The sequence below is a fragment of the Myotis yumanensis genome, unplaced genomic scaffold (genome assembly GCF_028538775.1).
Source record: "Myotis yumanensis isolate MYYU_CA2020_CCGP unplaced genomic scaffold, mMyoYum1.0.hap1 SCAF_3, whole genome shotgun sequence".
NCBI lineage: Eukaryota > Metazoa > Chordata > Mammalia > Chiroptera > Vespertilionidae > Myotis > Myotis yumanensis.
The window spans coordinates 169,292,033-169,314,451 of NW_027223754.1; the positions used below are offsets into that span (position 1 = coordinate 169,292,033).

Consider the following 22,419-nt stretch of genomic DNA (forward strand, 5'->3'; position numbering starts at 1 on the left):
CTTGACCGGAATCGAACCTGGGACCCTTGAGTCTGCAGGCTGACGCTCTATCCACTGAGCCAAACCGGTTAGGGCAAGCAGTTTTATTTTATATGACATACATATTTACTTATTCCTTCTAAACTCATGTTTGTTATCATTTTTAAAATTCTTTATTGTTTAAAGTATTATTTCAAGTAGCTTCAGAATCCTTCAAGGCAGACTACTGCCTTCACAGCTGTAGGACCACATCGCTCATAAAGACTCTGGGCTGTGGCTTCCTTGGCTCTGACCTATATCCCATTTTCTAAGAAAAGACAAATATGTATTGAAATTTCTTTCCCAGCTGGTGGTGATTTCCTTTTATCTGTGTTTGCCTAAACTTTGTTATTTTGACATCATGTTTATAAGATTAGGAGGAAGAAGAGATTTTCAAATGTTTTTAATCAGAAGCCTTGTGCTCTTCCTGTTAAAATATGTATATACATCTATAGGCAACGAGCACATTCTCCTCCACTTAATATTTAGTCAACATTTTGACATAAATTTTTGAAGTAGGTTGAGAAGTGTCATCGTACCACCTGTTACTGCAGCTCAGTGAATGCTTTCAAGCTGACACCTGCCTGCATCCCCCCTCTGACCCAGCTGATCGCAAAGGTGGGGTTGCCACTTAGTTACTGGATATTACAGAAATATCACTCAGTCATTCAGCAAGCGTGTATGAATCTGTAACAATGTATTAAATACTTTGCTAGGTGTTCTCAAGGTGTGGTTTAAAAAAATACAGAAGTAGCCTCGGTACATATGCAGCTTACTCAAAATGACAAGCATTAAGTTACTATCCAAATTAATATTTTCAAACTGTTGTAATATTTAGGAACTTTGGGGGTGAAGGAAATGTTTTGTATATTAGTTATGGGAGTGGTTGCGTTTGAAAACTCATGAAATTGTTGTGATGTTTTTGTATATAAATTTTACCTCAGTAAAGTTGGATTTAGGTCTGAGGATCTAATGTGCAGCATGGTGACTAAAGTTGAAAGCACTGTATTGTATAATTGAAGTTTACTAAAGAGTAGAACTTAAATGTTCTCAGCACCCGCCTCCCACTCCAAAAAGGATAAACATGTGAGGTGATAAATGTGTTAATTAACTCAGTGGGGGGAATCCTTTCACAACATATCCATAAATCAAATCACCACATTATACACTTTAAATATACACTTTATAATTTTGTCAACAATACCTCAGTAAAGTTGGTTTAAAAAAATGAAGGCAAAAATTTTTTTAGAAATAAATATGGACAAAATATGCATAACACATCCTTTCAGATACCGGTGAAGACTATAATATAAAACTATAAAATCATTAGAGAAAGGGGAAATATATCATGTGTGTGGATTAATGTAAAGATGTCAGTTCTCCCAAAATCAATTTATAGAATCAATGCAGACCTTCTCCTCCCCTATTTTTGTTTGTTTGTTTGTTTGTTTATTTTACTGGTGAGAAATTCACAAATTGATAGACAAAAAGCCCAGACTCAAGGTACTTTTGAAAGGGAGGAAGAAAGATAAGGAGGACTTTCTCTAGAATTGAAGTTTTTCTAATTAAGTCAGTGTAATATTTGCAAGTTTAGAACAAAAAATATCTCGTGACAGTTGCTGTTAAGGCAAAATACAATGAACTCATGTGGGAAAGTACAAAAACCAATGGGCAATAGGAGATCTAACATAGCCTTTGAGTCAGAAAGGCTTTCTCAAGGAAATTAATTGAAGTATGAGACACAGTCAGAAGAGAAATAGTTGACTGGGTGAGGGGATGAGAAAAAAAGAAGAACATTCTAGGCAATAGGGACTCCATATGCAAAGACTCTCAAGGGAAAAAAAATGATAATACTCCAGAAACCACACACAAAAATCAGGTTCTCTTTATCTTTTTTCCTCTGTATGGTATGTACCTAGACATGTGGACTGTAAACCTGACTGGTTTGATGTCAATGCAGGAGACATGAAAGAGCCTTGTATACCAATCCTATCTAATAAAGAGGGAATATGCTAGTTGACCCTCACATTGTTGCAAAGATGGTGGCACACACAGCCAATAAGGAGGGAATATGCTAATTGACTGCCACACCCTCACATAAGATGGTCGCCTCCATGTGGTCAAAGATGGCTGCCACAAGATGGCTTGCCGGGGAGGGAAGTTGGGGCAACCAAGCCTGCAGGGGAGGGCAGTGGGGGGGACCCAGGCCAGCAGGGGAGGGCAGTTAGGGGGACCAGGCCTGCAGGGGAGGGCAGTTAGGGGCAATTGGGCCGGCAGGGGAGCAGTTAGGCATCGATCAGGCCAGCAGGGAAGTGGTTAGGGGGTGATCAGGCTGGCAGGCAGAAGTGGTTAGGGGCAATCAGGCAGGTAGGCAGGCGAGCGGTTGGGAGCCAGCAGTCCTGGATTATGAGAGGGATGTCCGACTGCCGGTTTAGGCCCGATCCTGACATCCCCCAAGGGGTCCTAGATTAAAGAGAGTGCAGGCTGGGCTGAGGGAACCCCCTGCCCCCAGTGCATGAATTTTGTGCACCGGGCCTCTAGTTTGAGATAAGCCTTAAAAAAAAGAAACCCACATGCTTCTTTATCCCTATTTCCACTGTTTCCCCCCTAATTAAAATCATTATTATTTTTTTCTTAAACAATGAAAAACAGCTCATAAGGTTATGAGACTGCCTCTAGTCTTGCCCAGTCCTGTCTGTTCAACATGTAGGCACTGCCTGTTTTTCCCAAACTGTACCTAGACCACATCACTCTACCTTTAACTCTTCAGTAGCTCCCAATTGTCCACAGAAGAAAAGATATTCTCTGGCCTGAACCCAACCTGTAAAACTGCATTTACCTCTGCTCCTTTTCAAATAAGCAACTGACAAGTGAACATGTTTTGTATACTCTGAAGGGTTATTTTAGAGGTGGAGGTACACATATGGAACGCCTGTTATGAGCCAGGTATCACTTCTATGAGGCCTTGGAAAGCTAACAGAAGCAGTTAATAGCAAACTGTTGAGAGAGAAAGAAGGATTATTTGTAGTTCAGAAACAGAAAACTCAGAAGGTTTAGTAAAATATTCAGTGTTACACAGCTAACAAGCCGAAGAGCTGGACTTCACTCCCTTTAAGGTATACACTGAGATATCTCAAAGCATTAGCTGTTTCTGATTGGCCAAGTGTTGGTTTTGAGAGGCAGCCTAGTGTGGGAGAAAGAGGCCTGCACTTGGATTTGAAAGAGTTCTGGTCTATTGTGTGACCTTGGACAGTGTGTTTGGTCTCACCCTTCTTTATCTAAAACATAGTGATAAGAATATGGTTATTAGGAGGACTAGATGCTGTAATGATGACATTATATTGTGCTTTCTAAAGGATCAGTCAATAATTTCCTAATTACGAACTACAAAGTAATGAAAATTTTCACTAAATCTATAATGTCATTACCCCACTTGTGAAGAGTATATCATGATTTTAAACATTTCTTTACATATGTTGATAATATTTTATTTTCAAAATGCTCATTTGAGAAATCAGTCTTATAAAATTTTGGACAGTATTTTATTTCTAAATCTGCTATAGTTATTACAAATACTGTAATGCTCAAATGAGTTTGCATTCCTTGAGCACTCACATCTATCTAAATGTTGAAAGCAGATACCCCACAAGCTGAACAAATGAGAGAGGGAAATGACCTTGTGATTAAAAAAAATGCGGCAGATAATCTAGAAAGCAAATAATCCACATGTGGGTAATCAAGAATTGATTAATTTGTTTTGAGGATGTTTACTTGCCTGCTGTTCATCAATATAATTTAACTACCAGAGCATAGGATAGTTATGTAAATAGTTCAAGTACTATTTTTATGAGAAATGATGCCAGGTTTTTATTAATAATAAACAGTATGAAAGATGGCACTCATTATTTGACTTTGCCATTAAAAATAATGTGCTCACTTGAAAAAATTGGATTTTCTTTTCATTCATATAGAGTAGCAACTAATCAGTTTCTCTTAGCTTTAAAAGGGTGCAGGATAAACTAATGATTAGGGTCTAGTTTAGGGATGGATATTTCTAGGCATTTGCACACTTTTTATTGTCCTTAGTTATGTTGTTACAATACAAATCACGTATGTATGAGAGATTATCACTCACATATCTCATTTTATAACTGCATTTAATTTTACAAAGAAATATTTTGTCATTTTCTAAAGTGACCCTTTAAATGCTATGGCAAAAGCCGTTTTCAGTAGCTCCCTCTGAAGCCAGCAGTCTGGGTGCCACTGTAGCAGGTCCTCATCCCCACACCAGAGGGAAACAAAGGAAGCAAGACTCGGAAATGTGTGAGCTTCTCTGTGTTCACACCCTTTCCCTTCTTGTTTTTCTGTTTGTTGGTTTGCTTTGGATGATCGCCTCAAAACATATGTGCTTTCTAGAAAAATCTATCCTCAACAGTGCCTTCCAATTTTATTACCTAAGTCTATTCTGATCCCTGGAGTCTGGCTGCTATTGATGGCTGTTGCTGGATGGCTAAATATCTTTTGGATTTTAGGTTCTCTGTGCTTTGGGACAGCATCTTAATATCATCACTAGCTGGCTGTTCTAAATGTAGCTACTGGAAATGTTCTAATTGCCCCTCAGGAAGTGGGAACTAGTTCCTCTCTAAGATATAATATGTAATGAAATTATAGTTTTTCATAAAACTTATTTTTAGTTGTTTATGTAATGTGCCTACAGAGTACAAAATTTAGATCCTTATAATATAGACTGAGTCATCTGAGCTTATACACTCTTGTATTCTCTTTTTGAATACTTTTATTCAGTTTGGAAAGTAATATGTTCAAACTTGATAGTTCATGTGGAATAAAATAATAATTTTCTCTCCTAGGTCTGTTGCTCTCTGTATATTTATCTCAAATAGAAATTTTGGTTTTACCTGACCTAAAGAAAGTACCCAAAAAATAAAATCTTCAAAAAATTTTTACTGTTTTCTGTTATTACACAATATGTAAAGCATATGTCTGCATCCATAGTTATAACTCAGTAATATCCACATTTGTGTGTGGGAAAAAATAGTGAAATCTTAAATTGTGGATCACATTGCAATTCTTCACTTGCTAAATACTTACTGAGCAACTAAGTACATCAAATAATTTGCAGATGAGGCTGTTTGTTTTATCTCTGACTTCAAAAAGATCCATGAGCCAAACAAACTTGCCTTCTGGTGAGAAGTGTGTGCTTTGGCAATTCAAGCAAACTTTCATTTTAAATGGTCTTTCACCAAGGTTGAAAGTTTGCATAAAGAAATCAAAATTATCAGGAACATGAAAGCATAAAATGAAGCAAATATATTTTTCTAGTTTTTCTTTTCTATCCTATATGATAGCAAGTATATAATTTGAACTATAACACATGTATACTTGTATATTTTGTAAATTGAGTCATATTTTAAATAAATTAAGGCCTTTCACTACCTAAAGAATTACTCAGAAAATCCTTCTGAAATGTGAATAAATGTTCCATATCTTGCCATTTTCTAAACTCCAGTCATTTGTATACCCCTTCATAATTTTTGTCATATTCATATGCCAATATTTATTTAATATTGTTTCTGTAATCCCTCTCCCTTTTTAAATTTAAATTTTGCTAGTGTACTATTAGTATCACTTGCTATATGGAAATAATTCAGAGATATAAATATGTAGCCATTAAAATAAAGGATTTGCTTATTATCACCTAATACTATACCAATGGTGGTAGATATAGACTATGTTGGGAAACACTGTGCTACATGGATGTAAATTCAGATTTTTATAAATTTAATTTTTTAAAAAAATAAGGATAATTTAGATAGATAGTAAACCTAGTGAGGGCAGAAATTACTTCTGGTTTGTGCATGTTGTTTCCCCACCACTAAGTACTTGGCCCATAATTGGCATGCAGTAAATAGTGAATAATAAATTAACAAGTGATGCATCCATTTATGTATTCATCTTCTAAATACTATTTAGTAATGAATAATACTCAAACTGTATATGAAAGTACATATGGCCCATAAATGTTGTATCCTCAGTCTTCAAAATACTGAGTGATATAATGCAAAACATTTCTATTCGTCTTTAATGATCATATTTATAGATCAAGGGAGGTTGCTATCTAATCTGATAAAAGACAAACATGCAAATTGACCATACCTTCGCTATGCCTTAAACCACGCCCACCAGCCAATCAGAGCAACTATATGCAAATTAACCCAACAAAGATGGCGCCAGCAGCCACAGAGCTGAAGTGAGCAGGAGGCTTGGTTGCTCCAGTGATGGAGGAAGCCAAGCTTCCCGGCCTGCTCTGAGCTCCACTGAAGGCAACAAAGTTTCAATTATAGAAGGTAAATAAACCCCAGATACCTGCTTTCAGCCGGCCGTGGCCATGGAGCTGGAGCGAGCAGGAGCTGTCTCTGAGCTCCACTGAAGGCAACAAAGTTTCAATTATAGAAGGTAAATAAACCCCAGAATAAAAAAAAAAGAAAAAAAGGAGAGGCTGGGAGCTTCCGTCGCCGGAGGGCTTGGCCAGCCTGAAAACGCCCCTCAGCCCCTCACCCAGACTGGCCAGGCACCCCAGTGGGGACCCCCCACCCTAAAGGGGGTGTGGCCAGCCTGCAAACAGCCATCAGACCCTCATGCAGGCTGGCCAAACCTCCATGGGGTGAGGGTCCCCACTGGAGGGGTCTTGACCAGCCTGCAAACAGCCATCAGCCCCTTACCCAGGCTGGCCAGGCACCCCAGTGGGGTCCCCCACACTGAAGAGGGTGTGACCAGGCTGCAAACACCCATCAGCCCCTCACCCAGGTTGGCCAGGCACCCCAGCAGAACCCCCACCCTGATCCGGGACACCCTTCAGGGCAAACCAGCTGGCCCCCACCCATGCACCAAGCCTCTATCCTATATAATAAAAGGGTGATATGCAAAATGACCCTAACAGCAGAACGACTGGGAATGACCGGTCACTATGACACACACTGACCACCATGGGGCAGATGCTCAATGCAGGAGCTGCCCTCTGGTGGTCAGTGTGCTCCCACGTGGGAGCTCAGCCACAAGCCAGGCTGATGGCTGCCAGCACAGCGGTGGTGGTGGGAGCCTCTCCTGCCTCCTCAGCAGCGCTAAGGATGTCCTACTGCAGCTTAGGCCTGCTCCCCACTGGCAAGTGGACATCCCCCTAGGGCTGCTGGGCTGCCAGAGGGATGTCTGTCTGCCAGCTTGGGCCTGATACCCCAGGGAGCAGGCCTAAGCCAGCAGGTGGACATCCTCCGAGGGGTCCCAGACTGCAAGAGGGCATAGGCCGGGCTGAGGGACCCCCCCGAGTGCACAAATTTTTGTGCAACGGGCCTCTAGTCCTATATAATAAAAGCATAATATGCTTAGTGTCCGACCCATCGGTTGACCGTTTGGTCTACTGCTCAACCGCTTGACCGCTCAACCAGTCGCTATGATGCACACTGACCACCATGAGGCAGATGCTCTGACCAGTAGGTTAGCTTGTTGCTGGGGTCCAGCCAATCGGGACTGAGTGAGAAGGTTGGACATGTCCTGGAATCCTCCCATGGACCCTCCCTGGCCGGCTGGCCCCCATCAGCCCTGATTGGGATTGGGCAAGACTGCCCCAATGAGCCCGATCACCGGCCAGGCCGAGGGAGCCCACCCATGCATGAATTTGTGCACCGGGCATCTAGTATTGTAAATAAAAAGAAGTTGAAGAAGTTGGAGAAGAGGCAGTATAGGAGTAGGAATTGTGTTTGAAAAGAGTTATGAGAGAAAATAAATTGAATATATATATGTGTGTGTGTGTGTGTGTGTGTGTGTGTGTGTGTGTGTGTGTGATGGGATCTGAGGTAACTCTGTAACTGTGTTCAGGCAAGAAAATGGGGCTAAATTAAAGGACTAAATATAGATGCAAGAGTTGCTTCAGTGGAGAAGGCTCTGTTCCATTAACAGCTACTTCCAAATCACCAACACTAATGACCAAATTGTTCTAAAATGAGATATTCTAAACATACCCCTTCTGGCCTTCTTCCAAGAAACTCACTTCTAAAGCTTAAATCCCAACCTATTTTCTTTTGTCCATGCATTTAAGAAATGACATAATCAATTTTCTGCATCATTTGCGTTAGAAGAAAAGACCATGTAAAGCTGAATGAGCAAAGGATGTTGATCCCATTTATAATCAGAGGTTCATCAGTTAGGGAGGCCTTTGAGATACAAATAGGCTGTTTCATAAAACCTATGAGGCCTTAGTAAGTGGAAGCAATCCACATGTGTCAGGAAGTCAATGGTTAGCTAATTTGCTCACTAGGAATTACATGGATGGTGGGAACAACTGACTTGAGGAACTGACTATTCAGAAGAGGAACCACAGAGACAAAACATCCATAGTTTAGAAATAATGTTAAACTTTTGCAATATAAGATATCTATTTTTTGGCCTATTACCTAATCTAAGAGAATAGTTTGTGCCTTGTTTTAGTGTGGGGACTCTGGGCTTATCAGAACTAAATGAATGTTGGCTTATTTCTCTTTAAAAACACACACAACTTTATTCATTTATTTTTAAAAAATTGTCTCTTTTGCCCTAGCCGGTTTGGCTCAGTGGATAGGGCATCGGCCTGTGGACTGAAGGGTCCCTGGTTAGATTCCGGTCAAGGGCATGTACCTTGGTTGCGGGCACATCCTCAATAGGGGGTGTGCAGGAGGCAGCTGGTAGATGTTTCTCTCTCGTCTATGTTTCTAACTCTCTATCCCTCTCCCTTCCTCTCTGTAAAAAATCAATAAAATATATTTTTTTTAATTATCTCTTTCAAAATTGAACATAGGAAAAGAAAATGAAAGGAACATATACTTCCAAGAATTTGGAATTAGATGAGACTGGACTAGGAAGGAAATAGATTGTGCTGAGCTGGAGTGGACTGTCTGGGGGGAGGGGCGTGCAGGACTCTAAATAGCAGCTGGATTTCCCTTCAACACGAGGGACATCGTCGTGGTGGTCACTGCATCAGGAGCTGTGACGCAGGTGTGGAAGAAAATGCTATTCTACCTCGGCAGTCAGAGTCTTCAGTCACAACACAAGGCTAGAAGATGGGAGAGGGGTGCATGCGAATATTTTCACAGCTACTAGTACAGTGGTGCAGTGCCATCAGATCATTTAGGGTCCGAGTCAACCCCAAAGCACCCAGAACCCAGAAATATTTGAGAGGAAAGGGACATTCTGTAAGTCAACTCTAGGAATTTTCCCTCTACGATCAAAGGAAGAGACTTGGATGGGGTTGGATGTTCCCATTATTTAGCAAATAGAACCAGGAGAATAAAGGGCACCTAATATTTGTAAATATTAATAAACCACTGGAGGAACTATATGTGACTCAAGATACATACCTTTCTTTGTGTAGGGAATTTTGCCAATTTTAGTCTGAGTCTACTTGTAGGCAGCCGTGAACATATAGGTGATCTTCATTAAATCACATACAATTGTTTTACCTCATTTTGTTTCATTTGTCTGATATGCTATCTACATGGCAAGATATTTTTTGAGGGTTGAATAAGCTAATATATGAGAAACCCGTTAAATAGTGACAGAAATTTGAAGGATATTGATGCATGAATGCTATAGCCATATGTTGATGATGAGGTTGTAATAGGGTATGCCGATAGTAATAAAAGACCCTAAAATCTCAGTGGCTTAGTGCAAACAGGTGGATTTCTTGCTTATACTGCATGTCCATTTCAAGTAGAGAAGGAAGGTGCTACATCATCCTCACTAAGGAACTGCAGCTGATCAGAACATTGCTGGTCATTGTGATGGAGAAATATACATGTGAATCACACACTGCATCTCCAGGGCTCTGCGTAGCAGGGACACATGTCACTCCCTAATTAGCTTTAGGACGTCCCGTGGCAATCCTAGCTTGTGTCCAGAAGAGCTGGGAATACTTGGTGAGCAGCACTAATGACCATCACAGATAATTTCTTTCCATTTTCTACAGCAGGATGACTTTTGCAACAGAGAAGCTGTCTAGATGTTTTTCCTCCACTAATACCACTACATTTTTTTCTGTACAGCTTCCAATAACCAAGTGGACTTTCACAATCTTATGTGTCCTCGGTTTTTAGGATTTGCTGGTGCTAAAATGTTAATAGGATATCTTTGTTTCTTTGAGATAAAAGCAGCAAGTGTATAACAGCCCATTTTTGTTTTCTTTCCACACAGACATTGATGAGTGCTCGGATGGCTTTGTTCAGTGTGACAGTCGGGCCAATTGCATTAACCTGCCTGGATGGTACCACTGTGAGTGCAGAGACGGCTACCATGACAATGGAATGTTTTCCCCCAGTGGAGAGTCATGTGAAGGTCAGTACAGGAGAAGACCTAGAGTTTGAAACTCCTCTTGAACCTGAGGAATATGCAGTAAGGGTAGATAGTTGCTATTGACCTAATGTTTAAGTTGGTGATTTTTGTTGTGTGCTTATACGGCAGTGATTGGAAATATGTTAAAATCTAACTTTTGCTTGCTAACTATGATAATCAGTTTTTAGGTTATTAAAATTTGTGACACTAAACCAATTCTCTATGGATATTTGCAACCATTGAGTGTGTTTTAGGATGAACAAGCCCATAATATCAGATACATTTTGGAATTGCCCCCCAAAATATGACCCCCAAGAAAAGCTTGAAAAAATAGATGGGGAAAGCAGCATAGAGAGAAAAAGGGGGTAATAGGGATATGATAGTGATATAGTCAAATATAATATACATAGTACATGATAACATATCACTTGTCTGGCAAAGTAAGAGATGTTTAGTGAATGTTTCATGTTGAATACAGAAGATATGATTCCTGCTTGAAAGAGGATTTTAGTCTAATAGGAGTAGAAAATTCAACCAGATTATACTCAACTAGAGGCCCAGTGCACAGATTTGTGTACTGATGGGTTCCCTTGGCCTGGCCTGCGGGGATCAGGCTGAAACTGGCAGGCCGACATCACTTGAGGGGACTTGGATTGCTAGAGGGCACAGACCAGGCCGAGGGACCCCACTGGTGCACAAATCTGTGCAACAGGCCTGTAGTATGTATATAAGATCTTTGGTTAATCTCTTCCTACTCTCCCCCTTCCCCTCTTCCCTCTCAGATTCATCAGTTTGTTCCATGTTTCCATGTCTGTGCATTGAGCTTCTGCCCCCTGGTGGTCAGTGCGTGTCATAGCTACCAGTTAAACGGTCAAATGGTCGCTTAGGCATTTATATATATAGACTAGGGGCCCAGTGCATGAATTCATGCACCTTGAAAGGAACTGTGGGCCACAAGGCTGTAGTGGGCACAGGATCAGGTCTTGGCCCTTCCTCCATGCCCCCGCCTGGCCCTTCCCGCCGCAGCCCCCAGTCCCCTGTCTGCCAGCAGCCCCACTCCCACCATTGCTGCTCCCATGCACTGAGGGTGCTGGCCCTGCTCGCACCCGCTGACAGCGCAGAGCAAAAAGGGCTGGTGCCAGAAGCGGGTGCAAGCATGGCTGATGTCATCAGCAAATATGAGTGGTGGCTGCTGCCCCAATCGCCCCTCAGGAGCAGGGGGAGGTGGAGAAGCCTGCAGGGGCGATCGGGACCGGTGGTGGACACCGGCAGCAGGTGGTGCACGGGAGCAAAGAATTTTCAGTAACCACCAGAGGCTTGCCCCAGTGACAGCAACCAGTGCCCGCCTTGGTCTGGTGCCCCCACTTACCTGCTCCACCATCCCGTCATGGCCGATGCCCACCATGTTCCCCGCTCTGCCACCTCCTGCCAATGCCCGCATGTTCCGCATGTGCCCCCTGGTGGTCAGTGCATGTCACAGCAACTGGTGGTTCAGTTGTTCTGCTGTTCGGTCTATTTGCAAATTAGGGTTTTATATATATAGACAACTTACCATTAATTTTGAATCCATTTCAGTGAATTGACAAACAACTCTGCTTGTCTGTACCCTCTGTCAAGGGGCACAGTTTTTAAACAGCTGGCAGAGCCCAGTGAATAATTGCCAGGGAAACCACCCACACTGGAAGGATTTGCCATCAAATGTAGGCACAGGAATAAAGAATAAAAAAGATCTCAAAAAGTCATTTTCTCCATTTGTATTTACACTTTCATGGAGTAACAGCCTGAGAGAATAATGTGGCTAAAATGACAAAGTCAATGAAAGCCTTGGAGAAGCTAACTTAACAGTAGTTGACACCTAAATGATATGATGTCTTTTATCCTTGTGCCTCTAAAGGTTTTCACACAGAGAAAAGTAAAACAGACTTGGGTGATAGATGCCAAAGCTCCCAGCATGCTTTGCCAGCAGCCGCAGAGCTCTGGACCTTGAGCAGAGGAGCCATCTGGATTTTTACGTAGGAATGGGAATACTAACACTTTACCAAGGGCTAAAGCCTGGCATCTGCATATAACCGTTTAACTTTGGTCTCAGGGCTTTCCCTTGCCCTTGTTAATGTTCCAGAGTAAGTACTTCCAGCCCCATAGAGAATTCCAAGGACTAGAGCAGATCAAATTGTGATTTGGCTCTTCCCCGATAAACTATTTTGCCTGTATTCTGTAGTATATTACGAGAAAGAAGCCTTCCTCTTCTCTTTTATTTTCGATTACACACAAAAAGGATGAATGTAAGCTGATTATAAATAAATCATACAGAAACATATACATGAAAGCTGAAAATGCATCTTTAGTTCATCCCCTTTCCCCCATCCCTTCCACTTCTTCTCTAGGGGTAATCTGTGTGTCATTCTGCTTGGTATCCTTGCACATCCTTTCACATATGAGTAGAAAACCACATACCTCTGCTGACTATCTTACTTTACTTTACACTTGTAACTGCACTCATTGTTTTTTAAAATGTATGACCACAAATCTCAAGTGGGCTATATTTGTTATCTATTGATGCATAACAAATTACCCACCCCCGCCAAACTTAGCAGCTGAAAACAACAAAAAGTATCTCAAAGCAGCTTAGATGTAAGACTCAGGTTTGGGGCTTCTCATGAGGTTACAGTTAAGTGGTTGGCCAGTCCGTGGTCTCATCTTGAAGACCTGTCTGGGTGGTATTGGAGGTAGTGGGAATCTCTTTCTGAGGTCACTCATGTGGCTATTGGCATGCCTTGTTTCCTCAGCACATGAGCCTCTCCATGGGGCTGCCTCAAGACACAGTAGCTGGCTTCCTTCCCCTGGAGTAAACAATTCAGGAGAGAGCAAGTGCCCAAGATGGAAGCCACAGCTTTTTTATAACTTAACCTCAGATGTGACATTTCATCACTGTTCCTATATTTTGTTTGTTAGAAGTGACTCAGTAAGTCTAGCCACATTCTGGGGGAGGGGATTATATAGGAGCCTAAATATTAAATGCTGAGGATCATTGGGGGCCATCAGCATTGTCCAGCATTCCTGTATTATTTCCTTAGTAACTTTCTCCTGCAACTGTCTGATACAACCATTTCATACCTTTTCCAGTCTCCTCAAACCTTATATAGCACTTCCTTTCTCTTCATTTTCCTGTTGATGGTTGTTCTTCTTAGTTAACTGAGAAAACAGAAATACCTCGCTTCTGCCCCAGGAGCTATACCGGATAACTCTCGCTTACATCTTTATCTGCTGCTTTCCCTCCCCCCTGTTTCACTGAATAAAGTTTTATTTTTCCTATCAAAAATTAAACCCTCCATTGTAACTTGCATCTCATTCCCTCTCACCTACATGAGGTCTCTGCCCTTGTACTATCCACTTTCTCTTCGACGTCATAAATACTCTTTTCCTCCTGCATCATTCTCATTAGCATGCAAACAGCCTGGAGTAGCACCCACATTAAAAAATAAAACAAAAACAAAGACATTGTAACTTTCCTTGACAGCACCCGATTCCCTATTTTTCTGTTCCCTTTTAGAGTAAAACTCTTTAAAAGAATTTTCTAGCCGTGTTACCTGTGCTTTCCTGCTTCCAGTGAAGCGGAGTGCCACTGCTGCAGTGAATGCTCTCCTTCCAGGATTAATAACCACTTCCACTTGCCAATCCCACTCGTCTGTTACTCTCTTTGCTTGATGACTCAGCCATTTGGCCCAGTTGATCATTTCTTCCTTTTGAAACGATTTTCTTCACTTGGCTTTGAGGACAGCACTCTCTCCTGGCTTTCTCACAGACCCTACCAGCTTCTCCATTCACGCACCACAGAGTAAAATCCAAATCCTAACAATGATTTACAAAGGCCTATTATGATATGGATGCGCAGCTTCCTTGACTCTTCTCAAATACACCAAACTGATTCCCTTCTCATGTGCTGTTCTTTTTGCCTGGAATGTTCTTCCCCCACATCTTTGCCTGCTTTAAAAAAAAAGTTTAATGTAGATTTTCTCTAAAATGACTTTTCCTGGACTCCCAATTTAAAATAGCATCTTACCCTTGACACTATTCACTTACCGTTTCACTTTTCTTCACAGAGGTTATAAATTTCCCTGAAATGTTTGTATATATTAATTTGTTTCCTTCCTTATTGTCTGCTATAGAGCATAAGCTTCAAGAGGCATAGACTTGCCTTGGCCAGTATGGCTCACTTAGTTGGAACATCATCCTATACACCAGTGATGGCGAACCTGTGACACGCGTGTCAGAGGTGACACGCAAACTCATTTTTTTGATTGATTTTTCTTTGTTAAATGGCATTTAAATATATAAAATAAATATCAAAAATATAAGTCTTTGTTTTACTATGGTTGCAAATATCAAAAAATTTCTATATGTGACACGGCACCAGAGTTAAGTTAGGGTTTTTCAAAATGCTGGCACGCCAAGCTCAAAAGTTTCGCCATCACTGCTATACACTGAAGGTGGCGGTTCGGTTTCCAGTCAGAGCACATACCCTGGCTACTGGTTCAATCCCCAGTCAGGGCATGTACAGGAGGCAACTGATCCATGTTTCTCACATCAATGCTTCTCTCTCTCTCTCTCTCTCTCTCTCTCTCTCTCTCTCTCTCCCCCCCCCCCCCCCCCCCTTTAAACGTCAATAAAAAAGCATATCTTCAGGTGAGGGAAAATTTTTTAAAAAAGTCAAAGAATTTGTTTGCTTATCAGTCATCAGTGTCTATAGCAGTAGAACCTAGTAGATGATATCTTTATTTTTCTAATAACAAAGATATGAGATGTATGATAGATGATATTTTAATCAGAAGTGTGTTAGGCACATAACCTATGTTAAAAGTAGATATATAGTATGACTGAGAGTAGCTAAGTTAGAAGTAAATATATATTTACGTATATATAGTAATGATCAGGACAAAACATAATTAGTGCATTCATGAGTATTCAGAAAATAACAAGAAGAATTAAACTAGCCATTAAAGTAATACATAATAAAGATGAGGATAATGAAGTAAAATATTCTATGGGATGCTTAAACAGATGCTTACACAGAAACAGTTGAAATTCTTAATTTTTCAAAACCATAATTCTAGAATGATTATTCTTTTGTTATCTTCCAATAGAATTTATAATGATTACCACAGAAATATACTACCTTTTCAGAAGTCAGTGTGCTCTGAAGGAGTCTTTTAAAAGAACCCACCTGTGCTATAAATTTTTTTTAAAAAAATTTAAAGACTAAAATGCTTCTTCTGAACACCTATCCATTTACTGCAATTTCAGTGATTGGTAGAATTGTAACATTAGTACATGGAAGGGTGCAGTTTTAAGAGGATAGTTATTTCTGAGAAGGTGCCATGTTTTTGTTGTTGAACAATAAAAAAGAGCATTTCAAAGTGGACAAAGCCACAGCAGTGGATTTACAATTACTATGAAGTATGAGATTCACACTTGAAGACTTCAATAAATAACTATGCACCATTTCACTGTTTTTTAGGCTTCAGTTGTATAATCCACAACATACATGTTGGTAAGCTACATTCATACAAAGTGTATGCTGTTTTGTTCATTCATTTATCTCAGAGGCATAGACACTTAATCCTCAGGTAATATGCCAGAGTAACATTTTCCTTGTCCACATCATCATTTCTACTGAGTTCGTATTTTTTCCATAGTAATATTTTATTTTCATGCCCACATTTCACTTTCTTGTCATTGCTCTCAGCTTGTAGAAGAGATAAAATTTGTATAACAAAAACTGTTACAGAAGATAGAATATAGTGAGCTTATATATATATAAGATGATGAGAGAGAATCATTGATTGGCTGCCTCCTGCACGCCCCGCACTGGGGATCCAGCCCACAACCCAGGCAAGTGCCCCTGGCCAGAATCGAACCTGGGACCCTTCAGTCCACAGGCTGATGTTCTATCCACTGAGCCAAGCCGGCCAGGGCTGTAGTGAGCTTTTTAATAAAAGAGAAAGCTACAAGTTTGAAAATGATAAATATTTCAGAAAAATATAAATTCAGGGCTATAAGAAAACAAAGAGAGAAATTATTTCCTGTTTGGGATCAAGAAAGGCTTGAGTATCTAACCTTTAGGACTTCAAGTTGGATTCGATTATTCGCAAGGTGAGATAGGAAAAGAGAATGCAAGCAAAGGAAATAAGTTGCAATGCCTTATGAAGAAGTTTGAACTGGAGTCTGAAGGACAATTTTCGAGAAAGGAAATGATGAAAGTATACCTTCACTAAATTCATATTTCAGCCCAGTCCTTTTTCTGAACTCCAGCCCCATATATCCAATTACTTATGGGTAAGACAGTTCTACTTGGAAGCCCCGAGGAAAGTGTAATTCATTTTTCTAAACTAACTCATGTCTTTCCTCATCCCTGCCACCCATTTCTACTCCTCAGCAAAATCTTGCTTTTCTCTCTGGAAATATCATCAACCACATCTTCTAGGCCAGAAATCTGAACATCGTTCATGATCGCTACCTTTCCCTAATCTTTAAAGCCAAAAAGTCACTATGTTGCTTTATCTTTGTTGTTTTCTTTCTTGGAAGATTATATTGTAATTGTTTCTTTCTGTGCATCCCCACTGCTCCCATTCAGTCCGGCACTGTGCTTCAGAGCACAGACTTGGAGACTGACTGCGTGGTCTTTCCATACCTTACTGACTGTGTGACCTTAGGGATGTTATGCAACACTTCTATGCCCACTTTCCTGATCTGTACAAAGGGGATTATAACTGTCCCTTCCTCAGTGTGGTGAGGATTAAATGAGCCATTATATGAAAGTACTTAGAATTGGGGAATACCAAGCACTATATACGGGTTTGCTTTTATGAGATAACTGTCTCTTGCATGGTCTACTGAAAGAGCCTGTTGATTATTCTCCTGGTTTCAAACTCGAATCCAATCAAATCCCTTTCCCAATATAAAACCAAAGGAATCTTTCTAAAATGGATATCTGATTATGATTTTTTTGAATTCTCTAAAATGACATTGTATTGTCTTTATGATAAAGTTCACATTTCTTAACATGACCTTTACCTGGGCCCTGTCTACCTCTTTAGCTGCATGTTTACCGATTCTGCTCTCCCTGGACGTTCAAGTCATATCAACATATCTGTTCCTTAAATACATCTCGATGGCTCTAAACATTGTGTCTTTGAAAATACTTGCCTCTGATTTGACCACTCCTTACCATTTCTTTGCTTGAGTAAAGTTTATTCATAGTTTAGTTGTTACACCTGGGGAGTGTGTATGTGGGCAGAAGATCCTACAAGAGCTACCAAGGAAGCATGTGATAGGAGGCAAGTAAAGAAAATTCACCAGGGAGAGGGAATAAACTATGTCAAATGTTGCTGCTCGATCAGGTTAGATGAGAACTGAGACTTGACCATTGGATTTAGCAACATTATTTTTTAATCACTCACTAAAGGAGCTATCGATATTTTTAAAGTTGGAATTTTTACATTCCATAGTTGGTTTTTCAAAGCAGAATATATTTCCTTTGTGCATATTTAATTTAGGAACCATACATTATAGTAAAACTGAATTCCAACATTCCATACTGCCACTCAATTGAAAATAGCCTCTGCCATGAGAAACCCAGTGTAGAGAAGCAGAAGAGGCAAGATTAGTTCAAATTATTTCAAATCCCATTGGATAACAAAAGATAATGCTTAGTCCATTACGATGTTTCTGCCTACACATTTCTCCACGTATGACAAGTGCTTGCGAGCCTGTTGTGAGCAGCTTTTTAGTCTACTTTTTTAAATTGTTATGGGTGTCCCTTGTTTCAGAGCATGGAGGTCCCTGGACATCTCTTCTTTGTCTGTCGAGGACTGTCTCTGCCCAGAAGGGGAAAAAGCATTACCTTTTATCAGAGCTTTTACTTTAAATGTCAGGCAAAATGAAAAGATTATAAAAATCCAGCCATAGCCATTGATGGAATATTGTTGTTAATAGCATGTATTTAAAGCGCTATGTAGTAAGAGGTTTTTGTAGAATTTGTGGTCAAAGGGACCAAATACCTACCATTAATGTTTATCCTGCTTACTATAATTCCTAATTATAAGAGTATTTAATGGGAGATGAAGATCAACTCATCAAATATACCTTATTATTCTGAATAGACCAAATATAGAGCTACTTTAAAATTTTTATTCCCATTACCAGGAGAAAATTTTATCTGCTCTGAAAAAAATATATATTAATCAGTGTACTTTAAAAATATTTTAAAGTATCCTCATACTGGCTAACAGTTCTCCTTTTGATCATCTATAATAATAAAAGCATAATATGCAAATTAGACCGGACAGCCAAACGTCCTTCCGGATGTCCTTCTGGACAAAGCCGTTGCAGTTGCAAGGGCAGAGGGCAGGCAGCCATGTGGCAGCCGGCAGCAGTGGCAGGGTGATGGGGGTGGTGCCTTCCCCTGATCAGCCTCATCGCCTCCTGCAGACGACATCCCCTGAGGGCTCCCGGACTGTGAGAGGGCGCAGGCTGGGCTGAGGGACACCCCCGCCCAGTGCATGAATTTTTGTGCACCAGGTCTCTAGTAGTCTATAATTATAAGCAGTATTATCCTTGGCAAATCAATCTAATAATAATAGTTCATTGTAGTTACAATAAAAAATATTTCAGCCATTGTCTCAATTCATAGGTTCTCTTATGATGGGAACTAATAAAAAAATTCAAGTAAATAGAGAGGAATATATCATGTGGCTTATTTTCAGGGATGCATATATAACAGAACTTCAGTATTTAAGATTTTAAATATGGCTAAACTATAATGTTGACTAGTCCATGTCCCCAATATTGTTGAAATCAAACCACTTAAGAAAGATATTTACTAAAGTCTGTTTTTAAAAATTTGAAGGAAAATAAGTGTATATTCCTCCCACTTAAGAGCTACACATTCCGTCTTCTCTCTAACCCACTTTCCCTGTTAAGATTTAATTCTTTCTTCCTGGACCTTTGCTCAGAGGAAACAGATGAAATGGGAAATAACTGCTTACTGCCACTCATACTATATCCCTGAAATGTATTTTGGCTTGTGACCTTTAAATTATGGGGATAAATAAAATGAATCATGTCTCTCCTATGGCCCTGATCTGTGGGTCATGATGCTTGCTTTTCATCTGTATGAAAATGCTCTAGGCTGTGATGGCCATGGACTGGGTGAGGTCGGGGGAAGAAGGGGCAGTTGCCAATTGAGTCAGGCAGGAGATGAGATGATCATCTGAAATGGAAAAGTTAACAAGTGGTGGATTCTTTGTGAGAGACATGGTAATTGTTGAAGGTACCTTGCCCTTCTGTGGGTGAAGAGAAGGTATAAGGACAATGTGGAAATTCCGAGTCTGTAAGGGAAGAACACCTAAGCAGAATGCTGAAAAGAGCTTATATGTGGGAGCCATGGCTGTGTGAATGGGGCTTGAAATTGAATAAAATGCCTCAGGCTTTCCCTGACATTTTATCTCCCACTAAGAAAGGATTTTCTGTAGGTACCATTTAAACATTGAGAATGATTTCCTCAATGAAAAATCATAGGCACTTTTAGAATTTCACTGCCACCTATTTTTGTTTGCTAAAGTGAGTCCTATTAAGTGTTTCATAAAGCCCAATGGTATTTACAGAGATATAAAAGTCAAAAATGTAAGCAAGGTTATTTGGTGTTCGAAATCAAGCGTGACTATTTTCCTGTGAAATCCCTAGCTGATGAGCTTTGCTTTAGTCAGCATTTAGTAGGAAGTGCATGCCAGTAAGATGAAAATGAATGTGTGCTCCATGTCAGGACACAACTTGCCTGACTGCCGTGGTTGGAACTGAGCGTATTCTAAGCACAGGGCCTGCTGCCTTTTCTTGGCCGTAGATATCGATGAGTGTGGGACCGGCAGGCACAGCTGCACCAATGATACCATTTGCTTTAACTTGGATGGTGGATATGATTGCCGATGTCCTCACGGAAAGAACTGTACAGGGGACTGCATCCATGATGGGAAAATTAAGCACAACGGTCAGATTTGGGTGTTGGAAAATGACCGGTGCTCTGTGTGCTCATGTCAGGTTAGTATCAATAAAAATGTTTCATCATTTCTATTGAGGTGTGATGTGCATAGATTTCAAGTGAACAGCTTAATGACCTTAGAAAAATTCATATGTCCATATAGCCACCATTAGTATTAATAGAATGTTTTCATCTACCCAAACAGTTGCCTCTGTCCTTTCTTAGTTAGTCCCATTTCCCTGGCCCCAAGAAAACACCTCATTAAATGGAACCATATAGTATATACTCCTTTGTGTTTGTCTTCTTTCTCTCGGCTTTATGTTTTTGACATTCATTGGTATTCATGGCATATATCAGCAAAGCAATCCTTTTAATTGTTGAATAGTATTTCATTGTATGCAAATGCCACTATGTGTTTATCTGTCACTTGTTGATGAAATGTTGTTGCTAACTATGCTATTGTTTTCATAGTCACACCACATTTGAATGAATGCATAAATGAAGCCAGAATGGACATGTGATGCTAGGAGTGAAAAATACCTATTTGGGATATATTTTAGTTTTAGTTAGATGTTCTGTTACATGTAACCAGTTAATAATGGAGACTTAAATTTTAGTTAAATGAATAATACTATGTACCAAGGTCTCAACTCTTATAAAAGAAGTTGAAAACAGTTTGTACAAAAACATAAGGCCTAAAATATTCCATAAACTTAATAATATGTAAGATTTGTTGACTAGCTGCTAAATACACATGCCCTAACAAAACAAAATTTAGTTAGCATTCTAATTACTATCCTCATAAACAAGTACATGTATGCTTACATATATCTATCTATATATCTACATATAGATATATATACATATATATACATTTATATAAACATAAGGATCATGTAGTGGTTATTATTGTATATAGGACATTTCTGGAAAATTTCTTTTTCTTCAAATAGCATGTAGGAAGGAAATGGAAAGTTCTCCAGCATGAGTAGTTTCTGTATGTTAGCTACAAAATGGAACTTTAAAGAAAATCAATTATGTTGGATAAACAGTGCAAATTATCTCAACTTTCAAATCAACATCTAAGATTTATATATGTATATATAATATATGTATATTATATATTATATATGTGTGTGTGTACACACACAGACATGCACATATGTATGTTAGTATATTGAGAGATGGAAGCTTTTGATAAATGCTTTTCTTCCTTCTCATACAGAATGGATTTGTGATGTGTCGACGGATGGTCTGTGACTGTGAGAATCCCACGGTTGATCTTTTTTGCTGCCCTGAATGTGACCCAAGGCTTAGCAGTCAGTGCCTCCATCAAAATGGGGAAACCTTGTACAACAGTGGGGACACCTGGATCCAGAATTGCCAACAGTGCCGCTGCTTGGTGAGTTTACTGCAAGAAGTCCAGGAAGAGTTTAGACCCAGAATCTAAATAGGAAAACAACCTTGCCCTCCCCAATCCACCAGTACACAGCACCTGGCCATAGTGTCAGCAGTTACAAGTGAGCCAGGTTAGGACGACAACCTATGCGTCAGGACCTGAGAAGGATACTCTGGGGTAGACATGATGCACCATGCCGTGTATATTTCCAGAGAATATCCGAGCTCAAAAGAAGAAAAGACTCTCCCAGCTTCCTCGGTTTCATTCAGGGTGGACTTACTCAGGCTCCAGCATCTAGAACAGATACCTAATGGCATATAGTATGCACTCACTAAATATTTGTTATGAATACAACAGTGGCATTCAGGAAAAAAATTATTTGTTTCCAAGTGGGACTTTTGTTAATCCATTTCTATCAGTCATACTGAGACTTTAAAAAATAAAAACAAAAAGAAATCACTCTTTTCCCTTCTAAAGATTGTTACTGTTGATGCTCTTTTTGTGGGCACCCAGTTTTAGACATAATATGGGTATATTATGAATACTTATTTGAATGTTAGAATTGAATGTCTGTATATATTTATGAAACTTCTAC

The 22,419-nt window shown here is 39.9% G+C and overlaps 1 protein-coding gene across 2 annotated transcripts in view; it reads left to right on the forward strand.

The window, feature by feature from the left end:
• Positions 1-22,419, forward strand: part of NELL2 (neural EGFL like 2) — a 338,372-nt gene that overhangs the window by 304,724 nt on the left and 11,229 nt on the right. For both annotated transcript variants that reach the window (XM_070410390.1, XM_070410389.1), the window contains exons 17-19: positions 10,255-10,395; positions 20,291-20,484; positions 21,651-21,827. In XM_070410390.1, the coding sequence (XP_070266491.1) occupies positions 10,255-10,395; positions 20,291-20,484; positions 21,651-21,827 (512 nt within the window). The remainder of the gene's footprint in view (positions 1-10,254; positions 10,396-20,290; positions 20,485-21,650; positions 21,828-22,419) is intronic.